Source organism: Ctenocephalides felis, unplaced genomic scaffold (assembly GCF_003426905.1).
Source record: "Ctenocephalides felis isolate EL2017-DRISC unplaced genomic scaffold, ASM342690v1 CF-g0.4_SCAFFOLD_00845, whole genome shotgun sequence".
Taxonomy (NCBI): Eukaryota; Metazoa; Arthropoda; class Insecta; order Siphonaptera; family Pulicidae; genus Ctenocephalides; species Ctenocephalides felis.
The window spans coordinates 84,770,706-84,798,543 of NW_020536999.1; the positions used below are offsets into that span (position 1 = coordinate 84,770,706).

The window sequence follows — 27,838 nt, forward strand, 5'->3', positions numbered from 1 at the left end:
TAACAATTTTGAATAATGTTTATTAGAAATATGGTAGCACTCGTGATGCACACATTTATTAGTGTCAACCATTATACACATTTATATAATGATAAATTATAAATTATATATTTATAAAATATGTATAATATTTAGAAACAATAATGCAATTTAAATTCATACTTCAAATATGACATGATCGGTTTGTCATTATAATTAGCATTTAGAAATGAACCTTCATTAGAGAAATGAAGTAATTGCTGATTAATAAATTATTTAATATTCGTTCACACAGTAGATTATGTTAAAAAACGTCTAACCAAATATTGTTTTCGCAATTTCACTCATCATGTAATTGTGTTTGAAGAACTTCATGTAATTAAAATCAACATACATTCATTGACTGCTTGTATTTTTTTTACTTTTTCGCTGGCGATATAATCTCATTTTTTTAACAGCTGTAATATCTGTCTTGCGTAAAAAATATTTTCCATTTTAATAACTTCAATGATCTATAGAAACTATGAATAATATAGAAATTATTTCTAATCATCAAACTTACGTTTAGTGAACGGCACAAATGCTTAATTTGTTTTATTATTTTCAAGGAACAGGGTAAAATATTCTTCTGATTCAGGCATTTTTCAATAAATCAAGATTTGTACTACGACGTAAATTTAAAATGTTTATTTATCTATGCCGATTTCCTTGTTGATATCGGTGCACATACAACGACAGATCTCTATTCACATATACGATAGCTAATCACAATCTACTGTATAGAAATGATTTCAACAAAAGCGAATGACGTACAGTTCTGGCGTGACGCATTTCCGTTGCATTTGTACAGATTTACACCCTAATCGGGCCTAAAGAAGTTTTACTTCAAAACTTTTGAAATGCTATGTACTTGCTGTGGAGTCAGGCGTTTTACACATAAAACCTAACTTCATGTATGTGTTATCTGTGATAGTTTTATTTTAATAATATAATGGCAATTGTGAGGCCTAATAATTTTATAAGAAACAACATTAAAAATATTTCCCCTGTGAAATAAATATACATAAAATCAAAACCACCTGTTAAAATTAGTTTATATATTATAAGATTTATGTTAGGCACGTACATATGATATATGACATTTGATCAATCGGAGAGTCCGCGGTTGTCGGCAACGTTCGCTCAGCAAGTGACGTCACAATCCCTTCTATGTTTGACCACTATATCCATATAGTGTAATGTCTATGACTTATCTCATATTTCTCTGAATTATTATAAACTAAATTGCAAAGTTAATATGATTTTTTTCAAGTATGCACACTACGCCAGTATTTCTTTATACAGGATTTCTGTCAAGTTTTCTGGTAAGGTGAGCAAGAATTTTGCGCCAGATTTTCACTTATTTCATGGTTAATATTAATTTTGTGCATTTTCAAATAGATTATTATGAATATATACTGTGAATTTCACTATTTATATTATATAGGCCTAAAATGCTAATAAGCGTACAAACAGAGCATTGTATGAAATGTGAACAGTAAATATATAGGTATTGTATCCGATTAAGATGAATTTATAAGATGATTTAATTTCTTAAAGTGATAATAATAAAAAGATAATAAAATGCTGCAATTTAACATAACAATTAAAAACTTCTAAGAAATTTTTGCATTTCTCGACGTTTTGAAAATTTCTGAACATTTTAGCATACCTCAGAAAAAATGGATGTATGTGTGTGTGTTTTGTATGTCCGCATTTTTTCGTCCACGTTTTCGGCCGATTTGAATGGTTTAAAAAACATTCGATTCCTATTAACAGGGAGATGTGCTGATTAGTTTTTGGCAAAGGCAGGTCCAGCCGTTACGGAGATATGGAGCAAAGAGTGCAGAAAATAAAAATCGAGTTTTTGAGAGAACGGATCATCCGATTTGTATGATCCAAAAAACATTCAGTTCGCAATGACGGGTAAAAATGGTTATTAGTTTTTGGCAAAGGTAGGCCGAGCGGTTTCGAAGATACAGAGCTAAATGTAAAAAAAATGGCAGTTTTTGAGAGAACTAACCGACCAATTTAATTGATTCAAAGAACTTTCTGCTTATATCAACAAAATAATTGCTTTTGAAAAAAAAAATTGTTTCGAATTTTTTTTTCAAAAAAGATTTTTGTAATTTTGGATTGAAAATTCAAAAAATGACCCAGGCTAAGCACAGTCTAAGCGCCCCTCTGGTACAAATGTTTACCCAAGCGCGTTTAGACTGTTTATGTTTGGTGCACTTTTCCAATTTTGTGAAAACTATTGAAAAATGTGAAAATGCCGCCCACAGTGTAAGTGAAAATGTCGCACAGAATTATTTGCAAATGCGTTTAGACTGTGACTATACGGGAGCACTTTTTTAGTTTTGTGTAAATTAGACAACTATTTTTTTTAAATTGAATTCGAAATGAAATGACGATTTTCAATGTTCTGGAGATAAATTGATTTATGATTTACATTTGATTTGCTCAGATAACAAGATAGCAAACATAATGAAAGTTACAGTATGTATTTGTAATAATATATTTGAAAACGTTTAAAAATTCTCAAGTTTCAATTATGGGAAGTTCCAGCAATTTGCCTTAAGGCAGGATGCCATACACCACTAGTTGATTTTTAAAATCAGTATCTTAATCATATAATTAATATTGTTATATAAATACTAAAAAGGTTATGAAAAGTTCAGTAAATGTGTAAAGCGGGTATGTCACATGTTTACTTCCCATGAGGGTAATATACAATCCAAAGAATTTTTTTAATAAGTAGAAATATTTTATTTTTTTTTTTTAATTTTCATTTGGCCTTTTCGCTTAGTCTGACCATTTAGCCATCTACAACATTTTAATTTATTTACATTCTATACTAATATTTATTTCATGTTTTTTTATATCATTTGTATGGAGATAACTCCCCATGGTTCTTCTATCCCTTTCTAAGAATCCTTGTTTCTGATCTGTACAGAGCTATGGTCCAGACATAGCACTTTATTAGTCTCTCCCATAAGTCGAGACTCAGTTTGCTCATCGGGAGTATAAGAAAGTTATCTACTATGGATCACTTCATGCTGAAATAATGTTTGTTTTGTTTTGAATCCCTTACCGCATATCTTACATTCATGAGGTCGTTCTTCAGTATGGACCATTTTATGTCGTTTTGAATCTTGTTTTCTTTTAAATGTCCTCTTGCATATTTCACATTTATAAGGACCTTCTAAAGTGTGCACTAATGCATGCACTTCTAAATCACTTGATAAAACAAACTTTTTATGGCATAACTCACATTCATAAGGTCGTTCTTTAGTATGGGTCAATTCATGCTGGTTCAATGTTTGTTTTGCTTTGTATGTTTTATTACACGTTGCACATTTATGAGGGCGTTCTATAGTGTGCACTGATAAATGTCTGCGTAAATGGTTTGATCGTGTAAATCTTTTATCGCATAAATCACAACTGTAAGGACGATCTTCATCGTGCAATAATAAATGTTTTTGGAAAAGCTGTAGTTGTGTGAATTTTTTATTGCAGATATCACATATATGGGTTATTTGATGTTCTTCTGAAGTCCTTCCAAATGATTTGTTCGTATTATCTTCTAAATTGCTTGGATTGTTTATTTCTTCATTACATATGAAAGGTTTTTCTTCGCTTTCTTTGTTAGTGACTGCGCCTTGTCCATCACATGTTTCTTGCTTCATTTGTTCCTCAATTGTTACCTCAGATTTTAAAAATTGCTGTCGACACATTTCTTCACTTTCCACAAAAGGTCTTTCATGGAAACTTGTTTCATCTTGATCAAATGTTTCTTGCTTTATTTCTTCCTCAGATTTTGAAAATCGCTGTAGATATATTTCCTCTTCGTCAGGATATATTTCTGATATTTCATAATCATCCAATTCTTGTTTAACTTGTGGATATTCAATTGGTTCTATTTTAATTATTGCGTTTGTTTCTTCAGACATATTCTGGGTTTGCTCCTTTTTTTAAAATAAACTAACGATGGCTCCTAAAAGTTGATACCTATATGTTGTGTAATAATTATGTTTTAATATATATTTATATTAGTTTTGTTTAAATTCAATATAATTCCATGAAACACTTTGACATTCCTATCAAATTCTCACCAGGTGTCAAAAGATCAGGTGTGACAACATCAAAGTTGGCGTCATCAAAATCAAAGATAAACTCATAGATAAACAACTATGAATAGATTGCTATGTCTGGCGATTTGACGCATAGATAAACAAGTATAATAGATCGCTATGTCTGGCGGTTTGACGTTACCTCGATTGAAATACAAATTTTTAAAAATAGATGGCAGCACATGTATAATATTTAAATTACCCCTGGTTTTACTTCTTAATTTGTACGTATCGTATACAGCCCCAAAAACCTGAATAATTTTTAATATTGGAAATAAGAACAAATCATATGAAATACAAAATATATATTTTCAAAGATATTACATATGTTTAAAGAACAATTAAAATTATGTTTATATTAACAATCATAATTACAGTTATGGAATGTTTGAAAATATAATAATTATTATACATAATTATAAAAGTATTATAATTTCACAATTATGCTTAAATAATATTTCAAAAACTAAATATCTAAGTGAAGAAAATCACAGAAGTATTTAACTAAACTAAGCACAAATAACTGACTAATATTAATATATTAAAATCTTAAAAACTAAGAAGAAACTACAAGCACAGGAGCACGCAATGAAATTACAAATTTAGAAGGAATGACAAATAATACAAAAATTTAAAGGGTTAAGAAAAAAACAAATAATTTGTTAAAAAGTACAAATACTTCACAAACAAAAAAGTCCTTAAAACATAAAATATATATATTGATATCAAAATTGAGAGAAATTCAAATTCCTAGGATTAAAACTCATTTACGAGACATTGTTCTTTATTAATTCTGCATGTAATAGTTATTTCGCTATCTAATGAATTAATAGTAAAGTTGCATTTAACAAAACCTTTGAATAGTTTCTGTACAAGTGTTTTATAACATTACATTTAGCCATGCTCCATCATGAAAACATTATCATTGAAATTGCCATAAAAGATCAACAAAGTGTTTACAATGAACAGAATAATGTTTTATGCACATACAATTGTTTATGAATCAAAAGATAAAAGCAATATTTTTGATTCCCAAGGTCGGTAACAAATATATCTTGAATTTAAACATTATATTGGGATGTTACACAAGTTTTATTTGAAGAATATTATAACACTAATCTTCAATCAAAATACATTAAAATATTATGTATGGTGTAGACTCTCTTTATAAGTGTTTACATTTGCTAATGTAATAGATAATCTTATTAAATATAACAATGAACTTACGTTGATGAACATTTAAACCAATACTAGTTTACTTTCTAAGTGTTTACATTTGCTAATGTAATAGATAATCTTATTAAATATAACAATGAACTTACGTTGATGAACATTTAAACCAATACTAGTTTACTTTCTAAGTGTTTACATTTGCTAATGTAATAGATAATCTTATTAAATATAACAATGAACTTACGTTGATGAACATTTAAACCATATTAGCTGAATAACTGTTTTGTAACTTCAACAATATGAGATTCAATCCAATCATATAACAATTCCGAAGATAATGGTATTTCATCAAACATCAAAACACAGTATCTGCTACTAATACTTTTTAAAAGAAATAGCTGAACCTAATGTTTTAAATAGACACTCATAAATACCGCTATACACTTGTATCTCTGAATGCAACTTTCTCAATGTTTGAGGACATGGCAAAATAAATATTTGTCTCCAAAAATAGTAGACCTTTGAAGACTTTTTGTACGACTTATTCCTTAAATTATTGCATTGTTTATGATTCCTTCTTGTCATTACATATTGCATTCCTTGTGAAAAATTTTAGGATGTTGTGATTGCTTGCCTTATGAAGGACCAATTGTAAAACTCTTAATTGATAACTGTTTATATTTATTTTATATTAATAACAAGTTATACGTATATTTACAATAATTTTAATACAGTTTTTGATTACGTTCTGACTGATTGATTGATTTGTCTGATTTTCTCATAGATGATTTTTTGTTTATATATCAATATAGCCGCATGCTTTGATTGGCGCGAACATACTCCCGGCCTTGAAATATAGATTTCAAAATGGTTGGTAATCTTCATTAATGTGAATTAATTAGATGTTTGTGGTTCTGGTAACACACAAATTTCATGAACTGCATTTCTTGATTCTTATTGGAAACCATAGTTTATTGTTTTTTTTTTTTTTTTTAATTATAAGACAAATTAGTAATAATCAGTTCAATATTTTCTAAATTATCTTATTGGAGCACCGTAACATTGTCTCCTTAAAACTGGTTATTATGGTTGTATTTGCAGACGAGAAAAGTCTGCATATTCTGACTCCATATTCCACATGCTTTTGTGTTTTGAAGTTGCTGATGTTGAGCAAGCGTATTTTCGAGGATATCAAGCATTGACGCATAGCAAGTTGATGTTTAAGATTTTTGAATATGGAAGTGATAAGGATCTTCTTTATAGGATCTTAAGCAACATTCAACAATGTTCCGATCTGCGTTTGATTTCTTCCAAAATGTCAATAATTTGAGGTTTTGAAATATAAGCCATAGTTGAATATGATTCCACGATATATAGTTCCCTTTTTCGTGTTATTAGTAATCTTGTTTTAGTTCGATTTATTTGCAGAAGTTTATAACATTTCATATCAAATCTTATCGTTTTGTTATATGAATAGATTTTGCAAGATTCATGCATTGCTATCAAACCATTTTGTAGCTGAATCAGATATTAGTTCAAATATAATACTATATTCATTATATCTTGTGTTTAAGAGACATGCGATAAAATAACATAGAAAAGCCTCCATTTTTTCATTTAATCTTGTTAACAAATATAAGTAGTAAAGATATAATATTTAAATACACATGTGTAGGTATGGTATCGATAATTGATAGATGAATGGATTTTTGGACAGCGCTATGGGGTGGCATTTGTAATAAGTTAAAGTTTTAGGTTTGAGTTTTGATTTGAACCCCAACGTGCAAAATTCCATTTCACCTAAGAATGATGTCAATGTCTTTAGTTTTAAATATTTGTTAATGCGTACTTAAGTTAGGTATGTCTTGCTTGATTGTTAGGACCAATGTTTTTGCAATGGTTTGTTAATGCGTACTTAAGTTAAGGATTTTGCTTGATTGTCATGACTTGTTTTGATTTTATCAATTTATTAAGTGATTTATTCATTTCGTTAATCATTAATAAACTCTGTGATGTTCTGTTCTTTGTCATTTTAGTATTTGAACAAAGTTGAGATTCATAATACGTACCAGTTTAATGAGTACATGCTAAACTTGCAATTCAGATTCATATTTCAATCGCAAAAAAATAAATTGCCAATCGTGCGATGCAGTCTTTAGTTAGAAGTAAGGTGAACCTTGGCGCGTTGCAATGCTTTAGTACACTACAATGATTTTAATAAATTGTATGACCAGTAGTTTGCATACATTTCTGTTTTGAATAAATAAAATATATTCGCAAAAGCGATTTTATATTTATAAAAATAGAGATTTTAATCATATTAGAGTGATAGTAAGATCGCTCCAATATAATTTTTTATCAAACGCGATACTCAATGCCCGTTTCATTTTTCGCGCAAGAATTTTTAATAATTGTGCCTCACTTAGTTTGAGGTATAAGAATGCTATGTGTTTTGATAGTGCTATTCTACACTTTTCCACTATCAATTTTATTTTATAGCTAGAATTTGAAGTGAAAAACACATCGATTCGCGCGCTATATGTATAGATATGTAATTTCGTGCTTAGACGATTTGGAGTTGGAAAGAAAAGTTTTGAATGGTTAGAATTCAATCATAAAGATTGATTTTAGCTTGCGTTAAAATGTTAGTGAGGTTGTTGTTAATAAATAATTTCATTATTGTATCAGCTGTAGTTAATGAACTATTAACGTTAAAATAATTTCTGGGGATTTCGAATATTTTTGATATTCAGTTATGCTTTGTTTAAGTGATTGTTCTGAACATCGTATTGATAAGAACGTATGTTGTTGATTCATGTTTATTTGTTATTGGAGTTTTCCCCGAATTGTTTGGTGAATCTTTCTGTCGTTTATCTGAACTAAAACTTGTTTGATCACTCTCTTTGTATCGACCATTAGTATTGAAGTATAAATTTTAACATTTGGTTTAATGAAACAGATTTCGTTTCGGATATTCGGTCTAACAAGTTGTAGCTCAGACAACTGCAGACTTGTCTGCAAATTGGTTTCTGTTTGCAAATGAAATATGACGTAATAATGTTACTTGTCTACTATATTCTATGTCTTTGATATTTTTTGCAAATTGAATTATAGTACCAAAACTTCCGTCAATAATCTTAGTTGTATTAGTAATAGAATACTCCTCGCGTTGTTTTCCGTTTCAGTAAAGTATTGTTTATTGTCGTATGGTTTGTGTATTTCTGAAGATGTATCTACTTGAGCTTCTAAGTTAGATTCATGATTTGAAACCAAAATTGATTTAGAAATGTTTATTTGAGGTAAATAAAATTGAGGCTGTTTTATGTTACCTGCATTATTTGTTGTTTTGGTATAATTTAGATTGAATTCCGAACTAGTATCTGATTTATTCAATGCTGCTAGTCTAAGCTTTGATAATGTTGTCAAGCATTTGTGGTATTTATCAAAAAACTCTTCTAATTCGTTATCAAATAAATTATCAATTTCTTCTTCATCATCAAGTAAAGTTGCTATTTTGATAACCGTATCTTCAAATTAGTCAAAAATAGGTCTTACATATTCTTTAAAACGGCTTATTTCAGAAATATTCAATTCACACACAGGCATGTGTGACCATTGATTGCAAATCTTTTCGCAATATGCTAATTGCGATTTAATTTCTAGTTGCTTTGTTTTGAATGATTTTAAAGTTTTTAACGATTCCATCTGTCACAGATCGTACTAAACTCTATTAATTAAATGAGGAAAGATTGATAAGAAGGAATTGTAATTGAATAACCTGGTTTCTTGTTTTGCTTGTGCTTGTAGCTGTAGCTCCAAATTTGAACTTCTTATCTTGATTTTGAACTTCCTCTTTATTTAATCTTGATTTACTTGGTTTATGCTTGTTTTGCTTGATTTCTCCTTCGATTGCTGGACGTCACATCCGTCTCGTATGGACCAATGAAAAATTTTAGGATTGATTTGAATCCGGTTCGAAGGACCATTGAAAAATTTTAGGATGTTGTGATTGCTTGCCTTATGAAGGACCAATTGTAAAACTCTTAATTGATAACTGTTTATATTTATTTTATATTAATAACAAGTTATACGTATATTTACAATAATTTTAATACAGTTTTTGATTACGTTCTGACTGATTGATTGATTTGTCTGATTTTCTCATAGATGATTTTTTGTTTATATATCAATATAGCCGCATGCTTTGATTGGCGCGAACACCTTGGTTGTCAAAAGTACTCCTGCGCTTTGTTCGTGCATTTTGCAGCAATTTGCAGGTACCCCCAAAACACCTATTCAATATAATAACATGTTGACATATCTTGATTATATATAATTATTGCTGCAATTATTATTAAAAAATACCTTTGCGAAAATGTATTGGAATAGCTAAATATTTTAACCCGCACTTGACACTTTTTTGGGTACTATAAAAACACTTTGCCATATTAAATTTCACAAATGTTCACTTAAACAAAATTAATTAATTAGAAACAACACGAGTTCAAAAAGTTAGGTTATTCGTACAGCCATACAGCGATCAAATACTTGACAGCCACTTGCATGAACCACGAACAATTTGTAGTTGAAATTGAGTGCACATGAGCCATCTGTTTTTAAAAATTGAAACTACTCAGGACCAAAACAGTGCAACGCGCATTTGTTCGAAGATAACTCCTCATGATTTGACGTTTCATCGATTGAAATGCGCAACTTTGATTATAGATGGCAGCACATGTACATTTTGTGAATTAACCCCTGGTATTACTTCTGCATTTGTACATATAATCAATACAGCCAAAAAATCTGAAAAAAATTTATTATTTGAAATAAGAACAAAACATACGAAATACAAAATATATTTTCAAATATATCAGACATATTTTTTGAAGAATTATAAACTAAATAGAAATAACTGACTACTATTAATTAAAGTATATTACAGACATATTTTTGAAGTACTACAAATTAAAGAGAAATAACTTATTAATATTAATTACTTAATGACTAATAATAATATATTAAAAACTTAAAAACTAAGAAGAGAAAGCGCAAGCGATGGAATGACAAATTTAGAAGGAATGACCAGTAATGCAAAAATTTAAAAGGATAATAAGAACAGGTAAATTTTAAACTAGAACGAATACTTTCCAAACAAAATAATCCTAAAAACGAAAAATATATATTGATATCCAAATTGAGATAAAACTAAATTCTTAGGATTCAAATTCATTTACGAGTCATTCTTCTTTATTATCTCTTCATTTAATATTTATTTAGCTATCTAATCAATCAGTAATAAATTTGCATTTGACGAAATCTTTGAATAGTTTCTGTGTATGAGTGTTTTTTAAACATCACATTTACCCATTTTATGATCATGATGAAAACATTAACACTAAAACTTCCATAAAAAATAAAAAACTATAAAACCAGGTGTTTTCAATAAACAGAATAAGAATTTATGCATTTGATGCCTTTGCAGACTTTTTGTGCAGTTTCAAAGCAAGAATTATGTCCTTCACTGTGAATTTTCTTCTTTTCTTTGCAAAGGGTATTTAGAATTGAAATTACTTTCTTTTCATTGGATTTCCACACTGTTGTGGTTTTGTATTAGATTGTTTTGTTTACCCTTTATCAGAATTGAATAGATATTCTCCTAGTCATGACTGTATGAGAGGAGAACTTTTTCATGATTTGATAAAGGAGATTTGTCTAGTCCACCCAATTCTATGAAGTTCGAAGAAGCTTGTTATTATACGAGGGTCATGTAAAAAATAAGGTTCCCAACGCTGTACACTCTGCGCTCGAGATACTAGGGGAAATCCGGCAACACCATTATCATTATTGATCCTTGCCACTCCATTCCAACTCCTTGGAAGATCACTGCAAACCTTAGTGTCAGTCCAACAGCCATCCGCGATGGAGCGCGCAATCGCCGTCACCGCCAGGTGTGAAATCCGTTCAGTCATTCGATTTTTAAACGCGAAAAAGCTTACACCTATTGAAATTCATAGACAGTTGGAAGAAGTTCATGGCAAAACTTGCATCAGCGTCCAGCACGTCCTCAAATGGTGCAGGGAGTTCTCCGAAAGACGCACAGACGTTCACGACCGAGCAAAGGAGCGGGTGGCCATCGAGTTTTGGGACCGAAAATGTGTCTTGCTTACCGAGTTAATGCTTAAAGGGTCCACTATAAATTGGGACAGGTACTGCGAGACACTAACAAAACTCAAAAGAGCCATTCAAAATCGCCGGAGAAGAAGGCTGAGCAAGGGCGTGGCGGCGGAGTTCTTCGAAGCGGGTTTTCGGAAGTGAAAAACTCCTCAAATAGTTTCCGATGGTATACACATTTATAGCAATAAAAAATGCCTCAACCCTGAAAAAAAATATGGGAACCTTATTTTTTTACATGCCCCTCGTATAACCTATTAAACAAGAAGCATGTTATTATATATATTATCACAAAAAAGACAGATACTTGGTTTAAAGATACCTTATTCGAAATAAATATCTAAGCTACTTGTACTTAATTACCTGAGGCAAGATTACTAGTAATCATCTGTCTTCTAAAATAACACCAAGTTCTAAAATAATTATTATTATAATACATTCATTAGGCTCGGGAGAACACGAACTCTTCGAAACGGCTAGAACTGCCTTTGTCAAAAACTAATCAGCACGTCTCCTTATCAATACGAATCGAGTATTTTTTGAATTATTTAAATCGGTTGATCAATGTTATAGACGAAATTGTCGACGAAAATGTATACACACACATACATCCATTTTTTATAAGATATGTCAATATGTATAGAAGCGTGTGGAACGTAAAGATATATCAAAATTTTCATTTTCGTTATTTTTGCGATTACTATAACTTACCCTACGGGAAGTTAATAAACATGTGAACTAGTGATCGAAGATTGGAAAGAATATAACGGTTATTATTGTCAAATGAAGATTATGTATTATAATTTATAAGATTATAAAAAGTATAATAATAAATGGTAGTCTGTCTGAAAGCAGGTCCATAGTGTGAGAGCCATCACAAATAAATGACCACCTTACCCATTCCCATTACCACTATTAAATTCCCCACGCCCGTTTTTCTTCTTTTCGTGTATTTTCCTTTCCGAACTTTTGCTTCATGCACCTTGAACCCGTGCTTCGGCTTTCAGTTTCTTGATTTTCTCTTCTCACGTAAGTCGTCTTTATGCTTATTTATTGCTTGTCGACGTGCAGGAGGCACTATTTTTGCAGAAGTGGTCCGATCCGGTTTATAAAAGTATATAATTAAGTAAATAGTTTTTACTAAAACCAGTAGATAAAAGAAGAGTACCTTAGATAAAAAGTACGATTCATATTCGTGGGAAACGTGTTCAAAAAATTTTGCCAAGGGCATGCTCAGCAGTTTCGGAGAGAATAATATAATGATCGGTATTCGGTGGTACTGTCCTAAAATGGTCCGTGGGTTGAATTACACTCCAACTCGATTCAGGGAAAAATAGAGTGAGAGATTTTCCATTGCCGTTTCACACCGCAGTACCCGAAATATTTTTTTTTTTAATATTTTAACTTCAAGTAGGGTAAGTATTGTAATCGTCCAAAGATCGAAATTGAAATTTTTTGTATACCTTCACGTTTTGACATTTTGGCATACCTTATAAAAAATGGATGTGTGTATGTGTGCATGTATGTATGGATACAAGTTTTCGTCCACGTTTTCGGGCGCACGGATCAACCGATTTGAATGGCTCAGAAACATTTAATTCCTATTGCTAGGGAGATGTGCTGATTAGTTTTTGGCGAAGGTAGGTCCAGCGGTTTCGGAGATACGGAGCTAAATGTGCAAAAAAAGGCAGGTTTTGAAAGAACTAAGCATCCGATTTGAATGATACAAAAAACTTTCTGCTTGTGTTGACGAAACGATTGCTTTTGGGAAAAGAACTAGTTGGAAGTGCATTTAGCCTTAAGGCAAGTTGCAAGAACTTACCGAAATGTGTAAATAATTACTTAATTAATCCTTTAGAATAAGCAATTTGATCTGTCTTTCACAATAATTTTTTATTCTATAAATTATTAAGAAATAAATTAAATTAAAATAAATAAATGAAAAAGATTTTAAAAAAGGACTCTTCTCTTCGAGACATATATATGTGTGGAAACATTTTAACGAGTGCATTATGTTTGTATGTATAGATATGGAAACCATAGACCTTATACAATTTCATAAATGTATTGTATAAGGTCTATGATGGAAACTCAAAGAGCTTTTCGTTTCGTCATTGGTTGAAAGAGTGAGATAGTTAAACATTAGTGGCGCTTTGGCTGGCGGAAAAATTACGAGTAGAGCCATTGAAAATATAGCTTGTGGATTTAAGCTGTAATCATTAAGCAAAATATATTTTTCAACTATTAATTACAAGAAAACGGCTCGGTAGATTTTCATCTAAAATTAATCAGCATCATTCCCCACTAATATCTTTCAAACAGTTTTTGATTTTTTAAAATCGATTCGGTAGAATGAGCTTAAATGTGAACGAAAAGTTCAACACTTTTTTCCAAATTACAAAAAAACGGCTCGGCCGATCGTCGCACAAAACTGACAAACGAAAATCCTCATCGAGATACATCGAATGGCTTTTAAATGGTTGGAATCGGTCCAGCCGTTTTTGAGAAAACGTCGATTTACGGCAAAAAATCTGATGTTCACACACACACACACATACTTTTTCCAAATTTGGTCTCATTCGATTCAGAATGGCTTGAAACGTCGAAAAAACATATGTGGGAGTTGTAATGATTATGACATTATATTAAATTAGAAACTCCCAACATAATAAAAAAATATAAATTTATTAACTGTAAAAAAATATTTCGATATCAAAAATATACATGACATGTCCGATTGTTTTTTACAAATCAAAACCAGTCTGCTTGATATCGCCACACACTCCCTGCCCAGTGTTGATCTCACAGTTTAAAAAAAAATACAGGGAAACACGTTATAAAAATGTGGTGGGAAAGCAGATTATAGCAGACCAGTGTTGTAATACTGGTCAATTACAAATTTCCATGTTTCGTCAGCAGATCCACCGTATGTGGTGATTTGACCTGCCATCAACTCCATATTCTGCATAATGTTCTCGATCTAATGGGTATTAGTTATATCAGAATAACTTAATGTTTAGAATGCATAATTTATGGGTACAGTTTCCATTTCTGCAAGCGTTGCATTCGTATCTGATGAGTTCCGATCAGAGAAAGAAGTTGGCTCTTTATCCAAATCAGGATCATTGGTTTCTTTGACATAAGAGTCCAGAATTGTGGAATCCAATAAATTATGTCATATTTTGTTTTGACTCGTCGTTATCACCGATAATGGGAGGTAGCATTATAAGACGATTTGTTGAGTTAACAGAGAAAGAGAGGTTGAATTGCATTCCAATGAAAAGTTCAGGCTCCAAATTATATTTTCTGTCAGCAATAAACACTGAGGTCTGGGTATACCAAATGAGTAACCTCGGAAGTCTGATCCAGATAGTAAGTGCGTTAACTATGATGGATTGGACTGGACATACCTTATAGGTCGTCACTGAAGACCAGTGATTATGGTGCTGCGTCAAAATCAATTTTTCTCAAATCATCGAAAAATAAAGCTCCTTTTTTTTTGTCTTCATATCACGTCGGGGTCACCAATGTGGGAGTTGTAATGATTATGACATTATATTAAATTAGAAACTCCCAACATAATAAAAAAATATAAATTTATTAACTGTAAAAAAATATTTCGATATCAAAAATATACATGACATGTCCGATTGTTTTTTACAAATCAAAACCAGCCTGCTTGATATCGCCACACATAAAATTAGCGAATCGATGTTTTTTGATGAAAACATAAACTTCTCCTTCGGGAAGTTAAAAAAAAAATATTTTTTTTTAATTTCTAAAAAAAAATTTTTGTAATAATCAAAAATAATTCTGATTTAATGTTTTTATAAAATGTTGTTCTCCCAATCATTACTAATTGAATGTTTTTTGGATCATTCAAATAGGATGCTCCGTCCTCTCAAAAACTCGATATCTATTTTCTGCACTCTTTGCGCCGTATCTCCGAAACGGTTGGACCAGCCTTTGCCAAAAACTAATCAGCACATCTACCTATCAATAGGAATCGAATGTTTTTCGAACCATTCAAATCGGTTGATCCGTGCGCCCGAAAACGTAAACGAAAAATTGTATCCATACATACACACACACATCAATTTATTTTGATTATGCCAAAATGTTCAGAAACCTTCAAAACTTAAAGAAATGTAAAAATTTTCAATTTCGATTTTTGGACCATTACAATAACTAAATAAATAAAACTTAATCAAGCGGAGTTAGAATGAAGGACTTTATCTCACATTTTTAGGAATAATATAAACTGAATTGCAAAGTTTAAATTATATAGCCCAAGTAAATAAGTGAGCTTGGAATTTTAACTAAAATTAAAATTCCAATTATTTTCGATATTAAAAAAAAATTATTTTTGAAAAAAAAATGGCTTTCTCCAAAAATAATCGTTTTGTCAACATGCATTGTTAACTAATCACCACTTTTCCTCATCATTACGAATTAAATGTTTTTTGAATCATTTAAATTGAATGCACCTTTCTCTAAGAAACTCGTTTTCTATTTTCTACACTTTTGCTTCGTAACTCTGAAACGGCTGGCCAACCTTTACTAAAAACTAATCAGCACGTCTCTCTATTTGTAAGAATCTATTGCTTTTTGAATTTTCCAAATCGGTTGATCCGTACGCTTGAAATCGTCGACGAAAAATTGTATCCACACATACACACACATCAATTTTTGTAAGGTATGCCAAAATATTTAGAAACCTCTGAATCGTAATGATATGCAAAAATTATCAGTTTCGTTTTTTGGATGATCACAATAGCTTATCGGTAAGTTAAAAACTAGGCTTTTTGTGAAGACTCTACTAACAGTTATGGCTCAATTGCAAATCTTATTAAACCTGGAATGGATGTACAACATTATTAATAAACTATTTACTAAAGTCCTTGATAACAATGTTTATTTATTTTATAAAATATAAAAATTAATTCATATATCTAATTAACATTAATTTCTATAAGCAGTCATATGTAATTTTCTTACCAATTTTGTAAATACTAATTACTCATTGGTATGAGCAACCATGTGCTTTTTCAGGGATTTTGAACATTTGAATACCTTATCACAGATTTTGCATTTGTAGGGGCATTCTCCAGTGTGAATGACCATATGTCTATTCAAGTTACCCGATTGTGTGAATGCCTTTTTACATATTTTGCAAATATGGGGACGTTCACCAGTGTGAATAAGTGAATGTTTATTCAAATTATTCAAATTTTTGAATGCCTTTTTACATATTTCGCAAATATGGGGACGATCACCAGTGTGATTTAGCATATGTTGATTTAAGTTACTCGAATGTCTGAATGTCTTATCACATATTTTGCAAATATGGGGACGATCACCAGTGTGTACTAGCATATGTTGTTTCAAGTTACCCAATTGTGTGAATGCTTTTTTACATATTTTGCAAATATGAGGCCGTTCACCAGTGTGAATGAGCATATGTTTATTCAAGTGAACCAAATGTGTGAATGCCTTATTACATATTTTGCAAATATGGGGACCTACCCCAGTGTGTATTAGCATATGTTGTTTCAAGTTACTCGAATGTGTGAATGTCTTATCACATATTTTGCAAATATGGGGACGTACCCCAGCGTGTATTAGCATATGTTGATTCAAATTACTCGATTGTGTGAATGCTTTTTTACATATTTTACAAATATGAGGCCGTTCACCAGTATGAATGAGCATATGTTGATTCAAGTGATTGAAACGTGTGAATGTCTTATCACAAATTTGGCAAATATGGGAACGTTCACCTCGTCCCTTTGCTGTATGAGCGTGAATATTTTGTTTTCTGGCACGAGCACAAATGTGTTGATCTAAATGATATTTTTCAGAAAATGCTTTACCGCATTTTGTACATGTGAAATGTTTTTCACATGTATAAGATTTTAAATGTATTTTTAATGCACTTGCATCTGAATAAGACCCTGAACAATATGCATCCCTATGACAATAATGTAACATATGCTGTTCTAAATAATGCAACTTTCTAAATGTTCTATGACACTTGTCACATTTATAAGGAGCAGTCTGAATTAATTCCTGTTCAACATTTTCTTCTATTTTCACTATGGAGTTCATAAATCTGTTTAGACATGTTTTGTTATCCTCTGAACACGATTCAGGGTCTTCCTCAATTTCTGGTTTAATGTCTTCGATTGGATATTCTTGTGGTTCAATTTTAATTATCGGATCATCAGCAGCTTCTGACATTTTGAGATATTTGTGCACTGAGTATGTTCTATAAGCATTAGCAAAAATAGTTGGTTAGTTTGAATGAACTATTGTTAAATATGATAATTAATTTGACTAGAAATACAAATGAAAACATTAGTTGTTGACAGTTGGAGTATGAAGTATAATTTTAGTGAGTCAATTGCATTTAAACTCTCGTAATATTTTACAAGAATGCATGTGCGAATTAATTATCATTCTCAACTGTCAACACAAATGTTTCTGAGAATATAATATATTCATATTATGGTTTTGTCCGTGAATGTAATCTTACATTAAGTTAACGGGAGTCTATTTTGAACAATGTCGCTAAGATAATTTCTTCTTCAAAATACTTTATATTTGACAGACAGTGTTTTTCAATCAACTATTGTTCAAACCTAGGCTTAAGTCATATAATAATTGCAGACCTGAAAGGGAAAACAGTAAAATTGAACTTTACATTTTCTTTGCGTATCTTTATTTAGAATTAAATGTTTTTTCGGAATGAAATAAATATAATTAAAAGTTAGTCATGTGGAATAACCTCAAAGTATTATATACTACCTTTATGTTTAGCAATCAATCACAAATACCGCTTTATAATACATATTATTATATTTATACTTGAACTTATATAATAGCTTAAATATTTAATTAATAATTAAATATACAAAAAATAAAATGTTCATTCAGTACATTAATTTGTTTGACAGTTGAACGAACTTTGCTTCGCTTTATTGTACCGTTGCCAACATAAAAATATTTGAGAATAAATTTTGTTTTTCTTTATTCAAAAATTAAAAACTTCAATAACTAGTGGAGTGTGGCATCGTGCCTTAAGGCAAATTGCTGGACTTTCCGTATCGTAATTTCAAATTTTTCAAAGTTTATAAATTTGATTATAAAAAAATTATAAAAAAAATTTGATTTTTTGACATTTCAAAATTCTGAACATATTTGAAAAATTTGATTATTAAAAAAAATGACCTTTTTTGAAAATCAAGATTTTTTTTGAAAAACTTGAAAATACTAATATTTTTTGAAAACAATAATTTGTTTTAAAACTGATTTTTTTTTAACTTCTCGTAGGGTCTGTCTGTCGCAAAAAAAACGAAAATGAAAATTTTTATATATTTTTACGTTTCAAAGATTTCTAAATATTCTCGCATAACTTATTACAAAAAATGGATGTATGCATAGATAAAAGAAGAGTAGATGTATAAGAAGTGATGTATGTGTGTATAAGCGATTGTGTGTGTGTTCGGATACAAATTTTCGTGGACGATTTCGGGAACACTGTTCAACCAATTTGAATTTTTTTTTTCACTTTATTTCAGCAATCAGAAATACAAAAATAATTTCTATGAGCTGAATTGTACATTTAAATAAGTATGATATTATTTAAGATAATCCAGTGATATATCTTACTTAGTTTACATAAAATCGAATGGCCATACCAATTTGAATGATTCAAAAAACATTCGATTCCTATTGATAAGGAGAAGTGCTGATTAGTTTTTCGACAAGGCAGTAACTCAGTTTTTAAAAGAACGGAGCGTCTGATTTTAATGATTCAAAAAACATTTTACTTGTTTTGAGAAAATGAAGAAAGCAATATTAATGGAGAGATTTTATTTAATTTACTTTAGCATTTCGATTTTTGAAAAATGTAGTTTTGAGCTACAAATTTGTTTTTGATGGTTGATTGAATGTTTAAACTGGATAAAACATAGTTTAAATTTTACCAAAAATTTTAAGTTCTACCTGAAAAATAAGTTTTCTTCGCTTAAGAATACATCAACAATTTTTTAAGCAAAATTAGTGAAAAGCGCAATTGAGATAAAATCTTTATTCAAATAAACTATACTATATTATATGCGATAAATAAATATTTACAATTATTCATTATAATTTACAATTGGCAACTTATTATTTCCATAACAGTTAACAAGTCATGAAAAAAACAGAATGAAGAATAAAATAATACTTATCAAATAAATCCAAACAGCTTTAAAAATAAAGAAAATATTAATATTATAACGCTTATTAAATACGAAGAATGCACACAGGAGTGAATAATACCACAGACTAAAGCATGTGTATAAAAAGCATTTTTATCAAACGAATATCTTAGAATATTAGTTCATTTTAGCCCCAATCGTGATATATTTTTAATTAATCATAAAGCATTTATTATTAACGAAGAAGAGTATAGTAAATGAAAATTGAATATTGTGATGCCAATGATGAAATGATTTTAACTTTCTTCATCCATTCTTATCTAATCTATCTTGACTTTGATAACTTTACTTAATTAGATATTCATGTTTCATGTTTCCATTTTCTTGACAAATTCTGCATTATATAATTATTAATATATAACTATAATTAACATTGATAAATTGTGAGATCTTGTAATTTTTCTATCATTTGTGTCACACCATAATGATCCATGAAATATGAATGATACTTTCCAAATTCGATCAATTTTTTTTCGTTTGTTCCAAAATTATTATATAGTAATAGTATAGATATAGTTTAGTTAATTGAGGTATCACGATATTATTTGAATCATGATTAATACTAACTATAATATTTAGTATCTTCCATATTTTTCTGTTCTTACAAGTCGATTACTAATATTCTTGTTACTACAAAGGTAGATTTGTATGTATCAATATTTTTCAATTCTTACTATGTCGATGACTAATATTCTTGTGACGACAAGGTTAGATATCTTTTGTATTTCTCCTTATTTTTCAGTTCTTACTATATAATGACTAATTTTCTTGTGACTACTTGTATTTCTCCTTATTTTTCAATTCTTACTATGTCAATGACTAATATTCTTGTGACTATAAAGGTAGATATCTTGTCTATATCCATATTTTTCAATTCTTACTATGTCAATGACTAATATTCTTGTGACTATAAAGGTAGAGTACACACACACATACACACACACATATACATCCATTTTTTTCTAAAGGTATGCCAGAATATTCAGAAACCTATGAAACGTAAAGATAAATAAAAATTTTCATTTTCGATTTTTGCGATTACTATAACTTGACTGAAGCACATAGTCAAAAATATTCATTTAAAGTATATAAGTGAGCTTTAAAACTTTAGTCAGAATTAAAATTAATTCTGAATTATTTTCGATCTACAAAAAAAAGAGAAAAAATTGAATGAAATTTTTTTCTCCAAAAGCAACTGTTTTGTCAACACAAGCTGAAAGTTTTGTGAATTAATCAAATAGGATGCTCCGATCTCTCAAAAACTCGATTTCTATTTTCTGAAGTCTTTTCTTCGTATCTCTGAAACGGCTGGACCTGCCTTTGCCCAAAAATAATCAGCACATCTCCTTATCAATAGGAATCGAATGTTTTTTGAACCATTCAAATCGGTTGATCCCGAAACGCCCGAAAACGTGAACGAAAAAATGCGGACATACAATTTGTATGTTAATTTGGGTTTGTGTGTGTGTTTTGAGTGATACAAAACACACACACGCATCATTTTTTTCTGGGTATGCCAAAATGTTCAGAAACCTTCAAAACGTGAAGAAATGTAAAAATTTTCAATTTCGATTTTTGGACGATTACAATAACTTACCCTACGAAAAGTTAACCAAGCAGAATGAAGGACCATTTCTAAGAATTATATAAACTGAATTGCAAAGTTTAAATTATTTAGCCCAAGTAAATAAGTAAGCTTGGGAATTGTAACTAACATTAAAATCCCAATTATTTTCGACATTAAAAAAAAATTTTTTTTGAAAGAATAAATTGGCTTTTTCCAAAAATAATCGTTTTTCAATATGAATTGTCAACATTTAGACCGCTGGACCAAAAACTAATCACCACTTTCCACATCATTATGAATTAAATGTTTTTTTGATTTATTCAAATTGAATGCCCTTTCTCTCAAAAAATCGATTTCTATTTTCTACACTCTTTGCTTCGTATCTCCGAAACGGCTAGACGACCTTTACCAAAAACTAATCAGCACGTCTCTTTATTTGAAAGAATCTATTGCTTTTTGAATTTCCCAAATCGGTTGATCCGTACGCTTGAAATCGTCGACGAAAAATTGTATCCACACATACACACACATCAATTTTTTGTAAGGTATGCCAAAATATTTAGAAACCTCTAAATCGTAATGATATGCAAAAATTATCAGTTTCGTTTTTTGGATGATCACAATAGCTTATCGGTAAGTTAAAAACTAGGCTTTTTGTGAAGACTCGACTAACAGTTATGGCTCAATTGCAAATCTTATTAAACCTGGTATGGATGTACAACATTATTAATAAACTATTTACTAAAGCCCTTGATAACAATGTTTATTTATTTTATAAAATATATAAATTAATTCATATATCTAATTAACATTAATTTCTATAAGCAGCCATCTGTAATTTTGTTACCAATTTTGTAAATACTAATTACTCATTGGTATGAGCACCCATGTGCCTTTTCAGGGCTTCTGCACGTTTGAATATCTTATCACAGATTTTGCATTTGTAAGGGCATTCTCCAGTGTGAATGACCATATGTCTATTCAAGTTACCCATTTCTGTGAATGCCTTATCGCATATTTTGCAAATATGGGGACGATCACCAGTGTGAATTAGCATATGTTTATTCAAGTTACTCGAATGTGTGAATGCCTTTTTACATATTTTGCAAATATAGGGGCGTTCACCAGTGTGTATTAGCATATGTTGATTCAAGTTACCCGATTGTGTGAATGCTTTTTTACATATTTTGCAAATATGGGGACTTTCACCAGTGTGAATAAGTGAATGTTTATTCAAATCATTCAAATTTTTGAATGCCTTTTTACATATTTCGCAAATATGGGGATGATCACCAGTGTGAATTAGCATATGTTGATTCAAGTTACTCGAACGTGTGAATGTCTTATCACATATTTTGCAAATATGGGGACGATCACCAGTGTGAATTAGCATATGTCTATTCAAGTTATTCGATTGTGTGAATGCCTTTTTACATATTTTGCAAATATGGGGACTTTCACCAGTGTGAATAAGTGAATGTTTATTCAAGTCATTCAAATTTTTGAATGCCTTTTTACATATTTCGCAAATATGGGGACGATCACCAGCGTGAATTAGCATATGTTTATTCAAGTTACTCGATTGTGTGAATGCTTTTTTACATATTTTGCAAATATGAGGCCGTTCACCAGTATGAATGAGCATATGTTTATTCAAGTAAACCAAATGTGTGAATGCCTTATTACATATTTTGCAAATATGGGGACCTACCCCAGTGTGTATTAGCATATGTTGTTTCAAGTTACTCGATTGTGTGAATGTCTTATCACATATTTTGCAAATATGGGGACGTACCCCAGTGTGTATTAGCATATGTTGATTCAAGTTACCCGATTGTGTGAATGCTTTTTTACATATTTTGCAAATATGAGGCCGTTCACCAGTATGAATAAGCATATGTTGATTCAAGTGAACGAAACATGTGAATGTCTTATCACAAATTTGGCAAATATGGGGATGTTCACCTCGTCCCTTTGCTGTATGAGCGCGAATATTTTGTTTTCTGGCACGAGCACAAATGTGTTCATCTAAATGATATTTTTCAGAAAATGCTTTACCGCACTTTGTACGTGTGAAATGTTTTTCACATGTATAAGATTTTATATGTATTTTTAATGCACTTGCATCTGAAAAAGACTCTGAACAATATGCATCCCTATGACAAGAATGTAACATATGCTGTTCTAAATAATGCAACTTTCTAAATGTTCTATGACACTTGTCACATTTATAAGGGGCAGTCGGAATTAATTCCTGTTCAACATTTTCTTCTATTTTCACTATTGAGTTCATAAATCTGTTTAGACACGTTTTGTCATCCTCTGAACACGATTCAGGGTCTTCCTCAATTTCTGGTTTAATGTCTTCAATTGGATATTCTTGTGGTTCAATTTTAATTATCGGATCATCAGCAGCTTCTGACATTTTGAGATATTTGTGCACTGAGTATGTTCTATAAGTATTAACAAAAATAGTTGGTTAGTTTAAATGAACTATTGTTAAATATGATAATTAATTTGACTAGAAATACAAATGAAAACATTAGTTGTTGACAGTTGGATTATGGAGTATGATTTTAGTGAGTCAATTGCATTTATGCTCTCGTAACATTTTACAAGAATGCATGTTCGAATTAATTATCATTCTCAACTGTCAACATAAATGATTCTGAGAATATAATATATTCGTATAATAGATTTGTCTAAAAATGTAATCTTACATTAAGTTAACAGGAGTCTATTTTGGACAATGTCACCAAGATATTTTCTTCTTCAAAATACTTTATATTTGACGGACAGTGTTTTTGAATCAACTATTGTTCAAACCTAGGCTTAAGTCATATAATAATTGCAGACCTGAAAGGGAAAACAGTAAAATTGAACTTTACATTAACAAATTACAAATATAATGACGTGCGTATAGTTAGCAGCACAAGTACCTAGCAGCAAAATAATCTCAAGGTCATTTGTTTAAAATTTAATTTTACTGTATAAAATGTTAAAATATTGCTATAAAGTCAATTAAATCATGATTAAATCTTAATGTTTTAGGCTTTTCTAGTTTTTTTGACATAAATATCTTAAACATAATTATCTGACAGCATTATTTTCCATTGTTACCAACCCTAGACAATATTAGAATACCCCGAATACCCCGTGTTACCAACATTCCACAGTCGGTGCTGGCGATTCTGCTGTTGATAATGCAAATAAAATTACATTGTGTAGTACATTACATAGTATCAAAAATGTAAAATTTGATGGATCATTTCTATCAAAAAGTTCTAGCAGCAGATTTAATAACCTCTCAAACACAGCGAAAGAATTTGTTGTAAATTTCTTGAAATCAACACGAAACACTATATTTTTCTTTGACATTTATATTTATTGAGTTAATAAGGAAACATTAGTATCATTAATGTAAAATTTGATGGATTATTTCTATCAAAAAGTTCTAGCAGCAGATTTAATAACCTCTCAAACACACAACTCTCAAAGAATTTGTTGTAAATTTCTTGAAATCAACACGAAACAATATATTTTTCTTCGACATTTATATTTATTGAGTTAATAAGGAAACATTAGTATCAAAAATGTAAAATTTGATGGATTATTTCTATCAAAAACTTCTAGCAGCAGACTTAATAACCTATCAAACACAGCGAAAGAATTTGTTGTAAATTTCTTGAAATCAACACGAAACACTATATTTTTGCTTCACATTTTTTATTATTCTCATCAATTTTATTTATTGAGTTGATAATTGAGCACTTGTGTAATATATGTAATTTTATTTGCAGACTAACTTTTAGTCATGTGGAATAACCTCAAAGTATTATACACTACCTTTATGTTTAGCAATCAATCACAAATATCGCTTTATAATACATATTATTATATTTATACTTAAACTTATATAATAGCTTAAATATTTAATTAATAATTAAATATACAAAAAATAAAATGTTTATTTAGTGCATTAATTTGTTTGACAGTTGAACGAACTTCGCTTCGCTTTAATGTTACCGTTGCCAACATAAAAATATTTGCGAATAAATTTTGTTTTTTCTTTATTCAAAAATTAAAAACTTCAATAACTAGTGGTACATCGTGCATTAAGTGCCTTAAGGCAAATTGCAGGACTTTCCGTATCGTAATTTCAAAATTTTTAAAGTTTAGGATTTGATTTTTTGACATTTCAAAATTCTGAACATATTTGGAAAATTTGATTATTGAGAAAATGTCCTTTTTTGAAAATCAAGAAATTTTTTGAAAAACTTGAAAATACTGATATTTTTTGAAAACAATAATTTGTTTTAAAACTGATTTTTTTTTCAACTTCCCGTAGGGTATGTACATGTTTTATGTTTTGTTTTATTATGTTTACTTAACTATGGGTCTGTAATAGTAATCGCAAAAAAAACGAAAATGAAAATTTGTATATATCTTTATACGTTTCAAAGATTTCTAAATATTTTGACATACCTTACAAAAAATGGATATATGTATATATGTGCGATTGTGTGTGTGTTCGGATACAAATTTTCGTGGACGATTTCGGGAACACTGTTCAACCAATTTGAATGATTCAAAAAACATTCGATTCCTATTGATAAGGAGACGTGCTGATTAGTTTTTCGACAAGGCAGTAACTCAGTTTTTAAAAGAACGGAGCGTCCGATTTTAATGATTCAAAAAACATTTTACTTGTATTGACAAAATGAAGAAAGCAGTATTTATGGAGAGATTTTATTTAATTTACTTTAACGCTACAAATTTGTTTTTTATGGTTGATTGAATATTTAAACTGGATAAAACATAGTTTAAATTTTACCAAAATTTTTAAGTTCTACCTGAAAAATAGGTTTCCTACACTTAAGAATACATCAACAATTTTTTTTAAGCAAAAATAGTGAAAAGCGCAATTGAGATAAAATCTTTATTCAAATAAACTATACTATGACTATATTATATGCAATAAATAAATATTTACAATTATTCATAATAAATTACAATTGGCAACCTATTATTTCCATAATAGACAACAGTTAACAAGGCATGAAAAAAACAGAATGAAGAATAAAATAATACTTATCAAATAAATCCAAACGGCTTTAAAAATAAAGAAAATATTAATATTATAACGCTTTATTAAATACAAAGAATGCACACAGGAGTGAATAATACCACAGACTAAAGCATGTGTATAAAAAGCATTTTTATCAAATGAGTATCTTAGAATATTAGTTCATTTTAGCCCCCAATCGTGATATATTTTTAATTAATCATAAAGCATTTATTATTAACCAAGAAGAGTGGAGTAAATGATAATTGAATATTGTGATGCCAATGATGAAATGATTTTATTTTTCTTCATCCATTCTTATCTAATCTATCTTGACTTTGATAACTTTACTTAATTAGATATTCATGTTTCATGTTTCCATTTTCTTGACAAATTCTGCATTATAATTAACATTGATAAATTGAGATCTTGTAATTTTTCTATCATTTGTGTCACACCATAATGATCCATGAAATATGAATGATACTTTCCAAATTCCATCAATTTTTTTTTCTCTGTTCCAAGTCTATTTTATAGTAATAGTATAGATATTTGTTTAATTAATTGAGGTATCACGATATTATTTGAATCATGATTAATACTAACTATAATATTTAGTATCTTCCACATTTTTCAATTCTTACTATGTCGATGACCAATATGTTTGTGACTACAAAGGTAGATTTGTATGTATCCATATTTTTCAATTCTTACTATGTCGATGACTAATATTCTTGTGACTACAAAGGTATATATCTTGTATTTCTCAATATTTTTTAATTCTTACTATGTCAGTGACTAATATTCTTGTGAATACAAGGATAGATATCTTGTATTTCTCCATATTTTTCAAATCTTGTGACTACAAGGATCTTACTATGTCGATGAGAATTACTTTCTTTTTTTTTCAGTATTTGCTTTTGCTATTGTGATTAAATGTTGCAAACACACAACCTTTGTCAATATCGAATATGAATGATATGATATACTGCAACTAAAACTCCATAAGAAGTTATTCCATACGTCTTTTATCATAAGTTTCAGGAAATAGATTATCATTCACATTGGCATCACAAATTCAAAAATTCATGCTTTTATCTCAAAATATTTCACCATTAGTAAGATGACCATACGTCCTGATTACGCCGGGACAATCCCGGATTTTCACCTTTTGTTCTCGGTTTTCTAAAAGCAATATTTGTCCCGAATTTCGATCTTTTGTCCCGGATCGTCCGAAAATTAATAAGTAATTATTGATATTTTTTATTGTATCCTTAGATAGCACTTATTATTTTAAGGGCCTCCGTCCCGTTCCGTCCAGGATTAGGATAACTAAAACTTGCTGTCACGGTTTGGCTTAAAAAAATATGGTCACCTTACATTAGGTAATATCAATTATGATTCGTTAATGATATATATATATATATATATATATATATATATA

The 27,838-nt window shown here is 29.8% G+C and overlaps 3 protein-coding genes and 2 long non-coding RNA genes across 5 annotated transcripts; all 5 read right to left on the minus strand.

Moving 5' to 3' along the window:
- Nucleotides 1-3,053: 3,053 nt before the first annotated feature.
- On the minus strand, nucleotides 3,054-3,971 carry LOC113391188 (zinc finger protein 493-like). The gene has a single exon (XM_026627142.1). The coding sequence runs from the start codon at nucleotides 3,969-3,971 to the stop codon at nucleotides 3,054-3,056; it is 918 nt and encodes a 305-aa protein (XP_026482927.1).
- Nucleotides 3,972-16,502: 12,531 nt separating this feature from the next.
- Nucleotides 16,503-17,606, minus strand: LOC113391189 (zinc finger protein 583-like). The gene has a single exon (XM_026627143.1). It carries the CDS (start codon nucleotides 17,604-17,606, stop codon nucleotides 16,515-16,517), a length of 1,092 nt encoding a protein of 363 aa, XP_026482928.1. The 3' UTR covers nucleotides 16,503-16,514.
- A 41-nt stretch (nucleotides 17,607-17,647) lies between these two features.
- Nucleotides 17,648-18,408, minus strand: LOC113375481. The gene is made up of 3 exons (XR_003367017.1): nucleotides 18,306-18,408; nucleotides 18,034-18,169; nucleotides 17,648-17,766 (listed from the first exon to the last, which is right to left on the minus strand). It is a non-coding gene; the product is annotated as an uncharacterized LOC113375481 (long non-coding RNA).
- A 3,786-nt stretch (nucleotides 18,409-22,194) lies between these two features.
- Nucleotides 22,195-22,722, minus strand: LOC113391190 (zinc finger protein 85-like). Its single transcript, XM_026627144.1, has one exon. The coding sequence runs from the start codon at nucleotides 22,720-22,722 to the stop codon at nucleotides 22,195-22,197; it is 528 nt and encodes a 175-aa protein (XP_026482929.1).
- Nucleotides 22,723-23,610: 888 nt separating this feature from the next.
- Nucleotides 23,611-25,241, minus strand: LOC113374128. The gene is made up of 3 exons (XR_003366959.1): nucleotides 25,176-25,241; nucleotides 24,050-24,185; nucleotides 23,611-23,782 (listed from the first exon to the last, which is right to left on the minus strand). It is a non-coding gene; the product is annotated as an uncharacterized LOC113374128 (long non-coding RNA).
- Nucleotides 25,242-27,838: the final 2,597 nt, after the last annotated feature.

What these genes read in the sequence shown, in the direction of transcription:
- LOC113391188 (XM_026627142.1), bottom strand. Translation starts at nt 3,971, where the DNA reads ATGTCTGAAGAAACAAACGCAATAATTAAAATAGAACCAATTGAATAT.
- LOC113391189 (XM_026627143.1), bottom strand. Translation starts at nt 17,606, where the DNA reads ATGAACTCCATAGTGAAAATAGAAGAAAATGTTGAACAGGAATTAATT.
- LOC113391190 (XM_026627144.1), bottom strand. Translation starts at nt 22,722, where the DNA reads ATGCTAATTCACACTGGTGATCGTCCCCATATTTGCAAAATATGTGAT.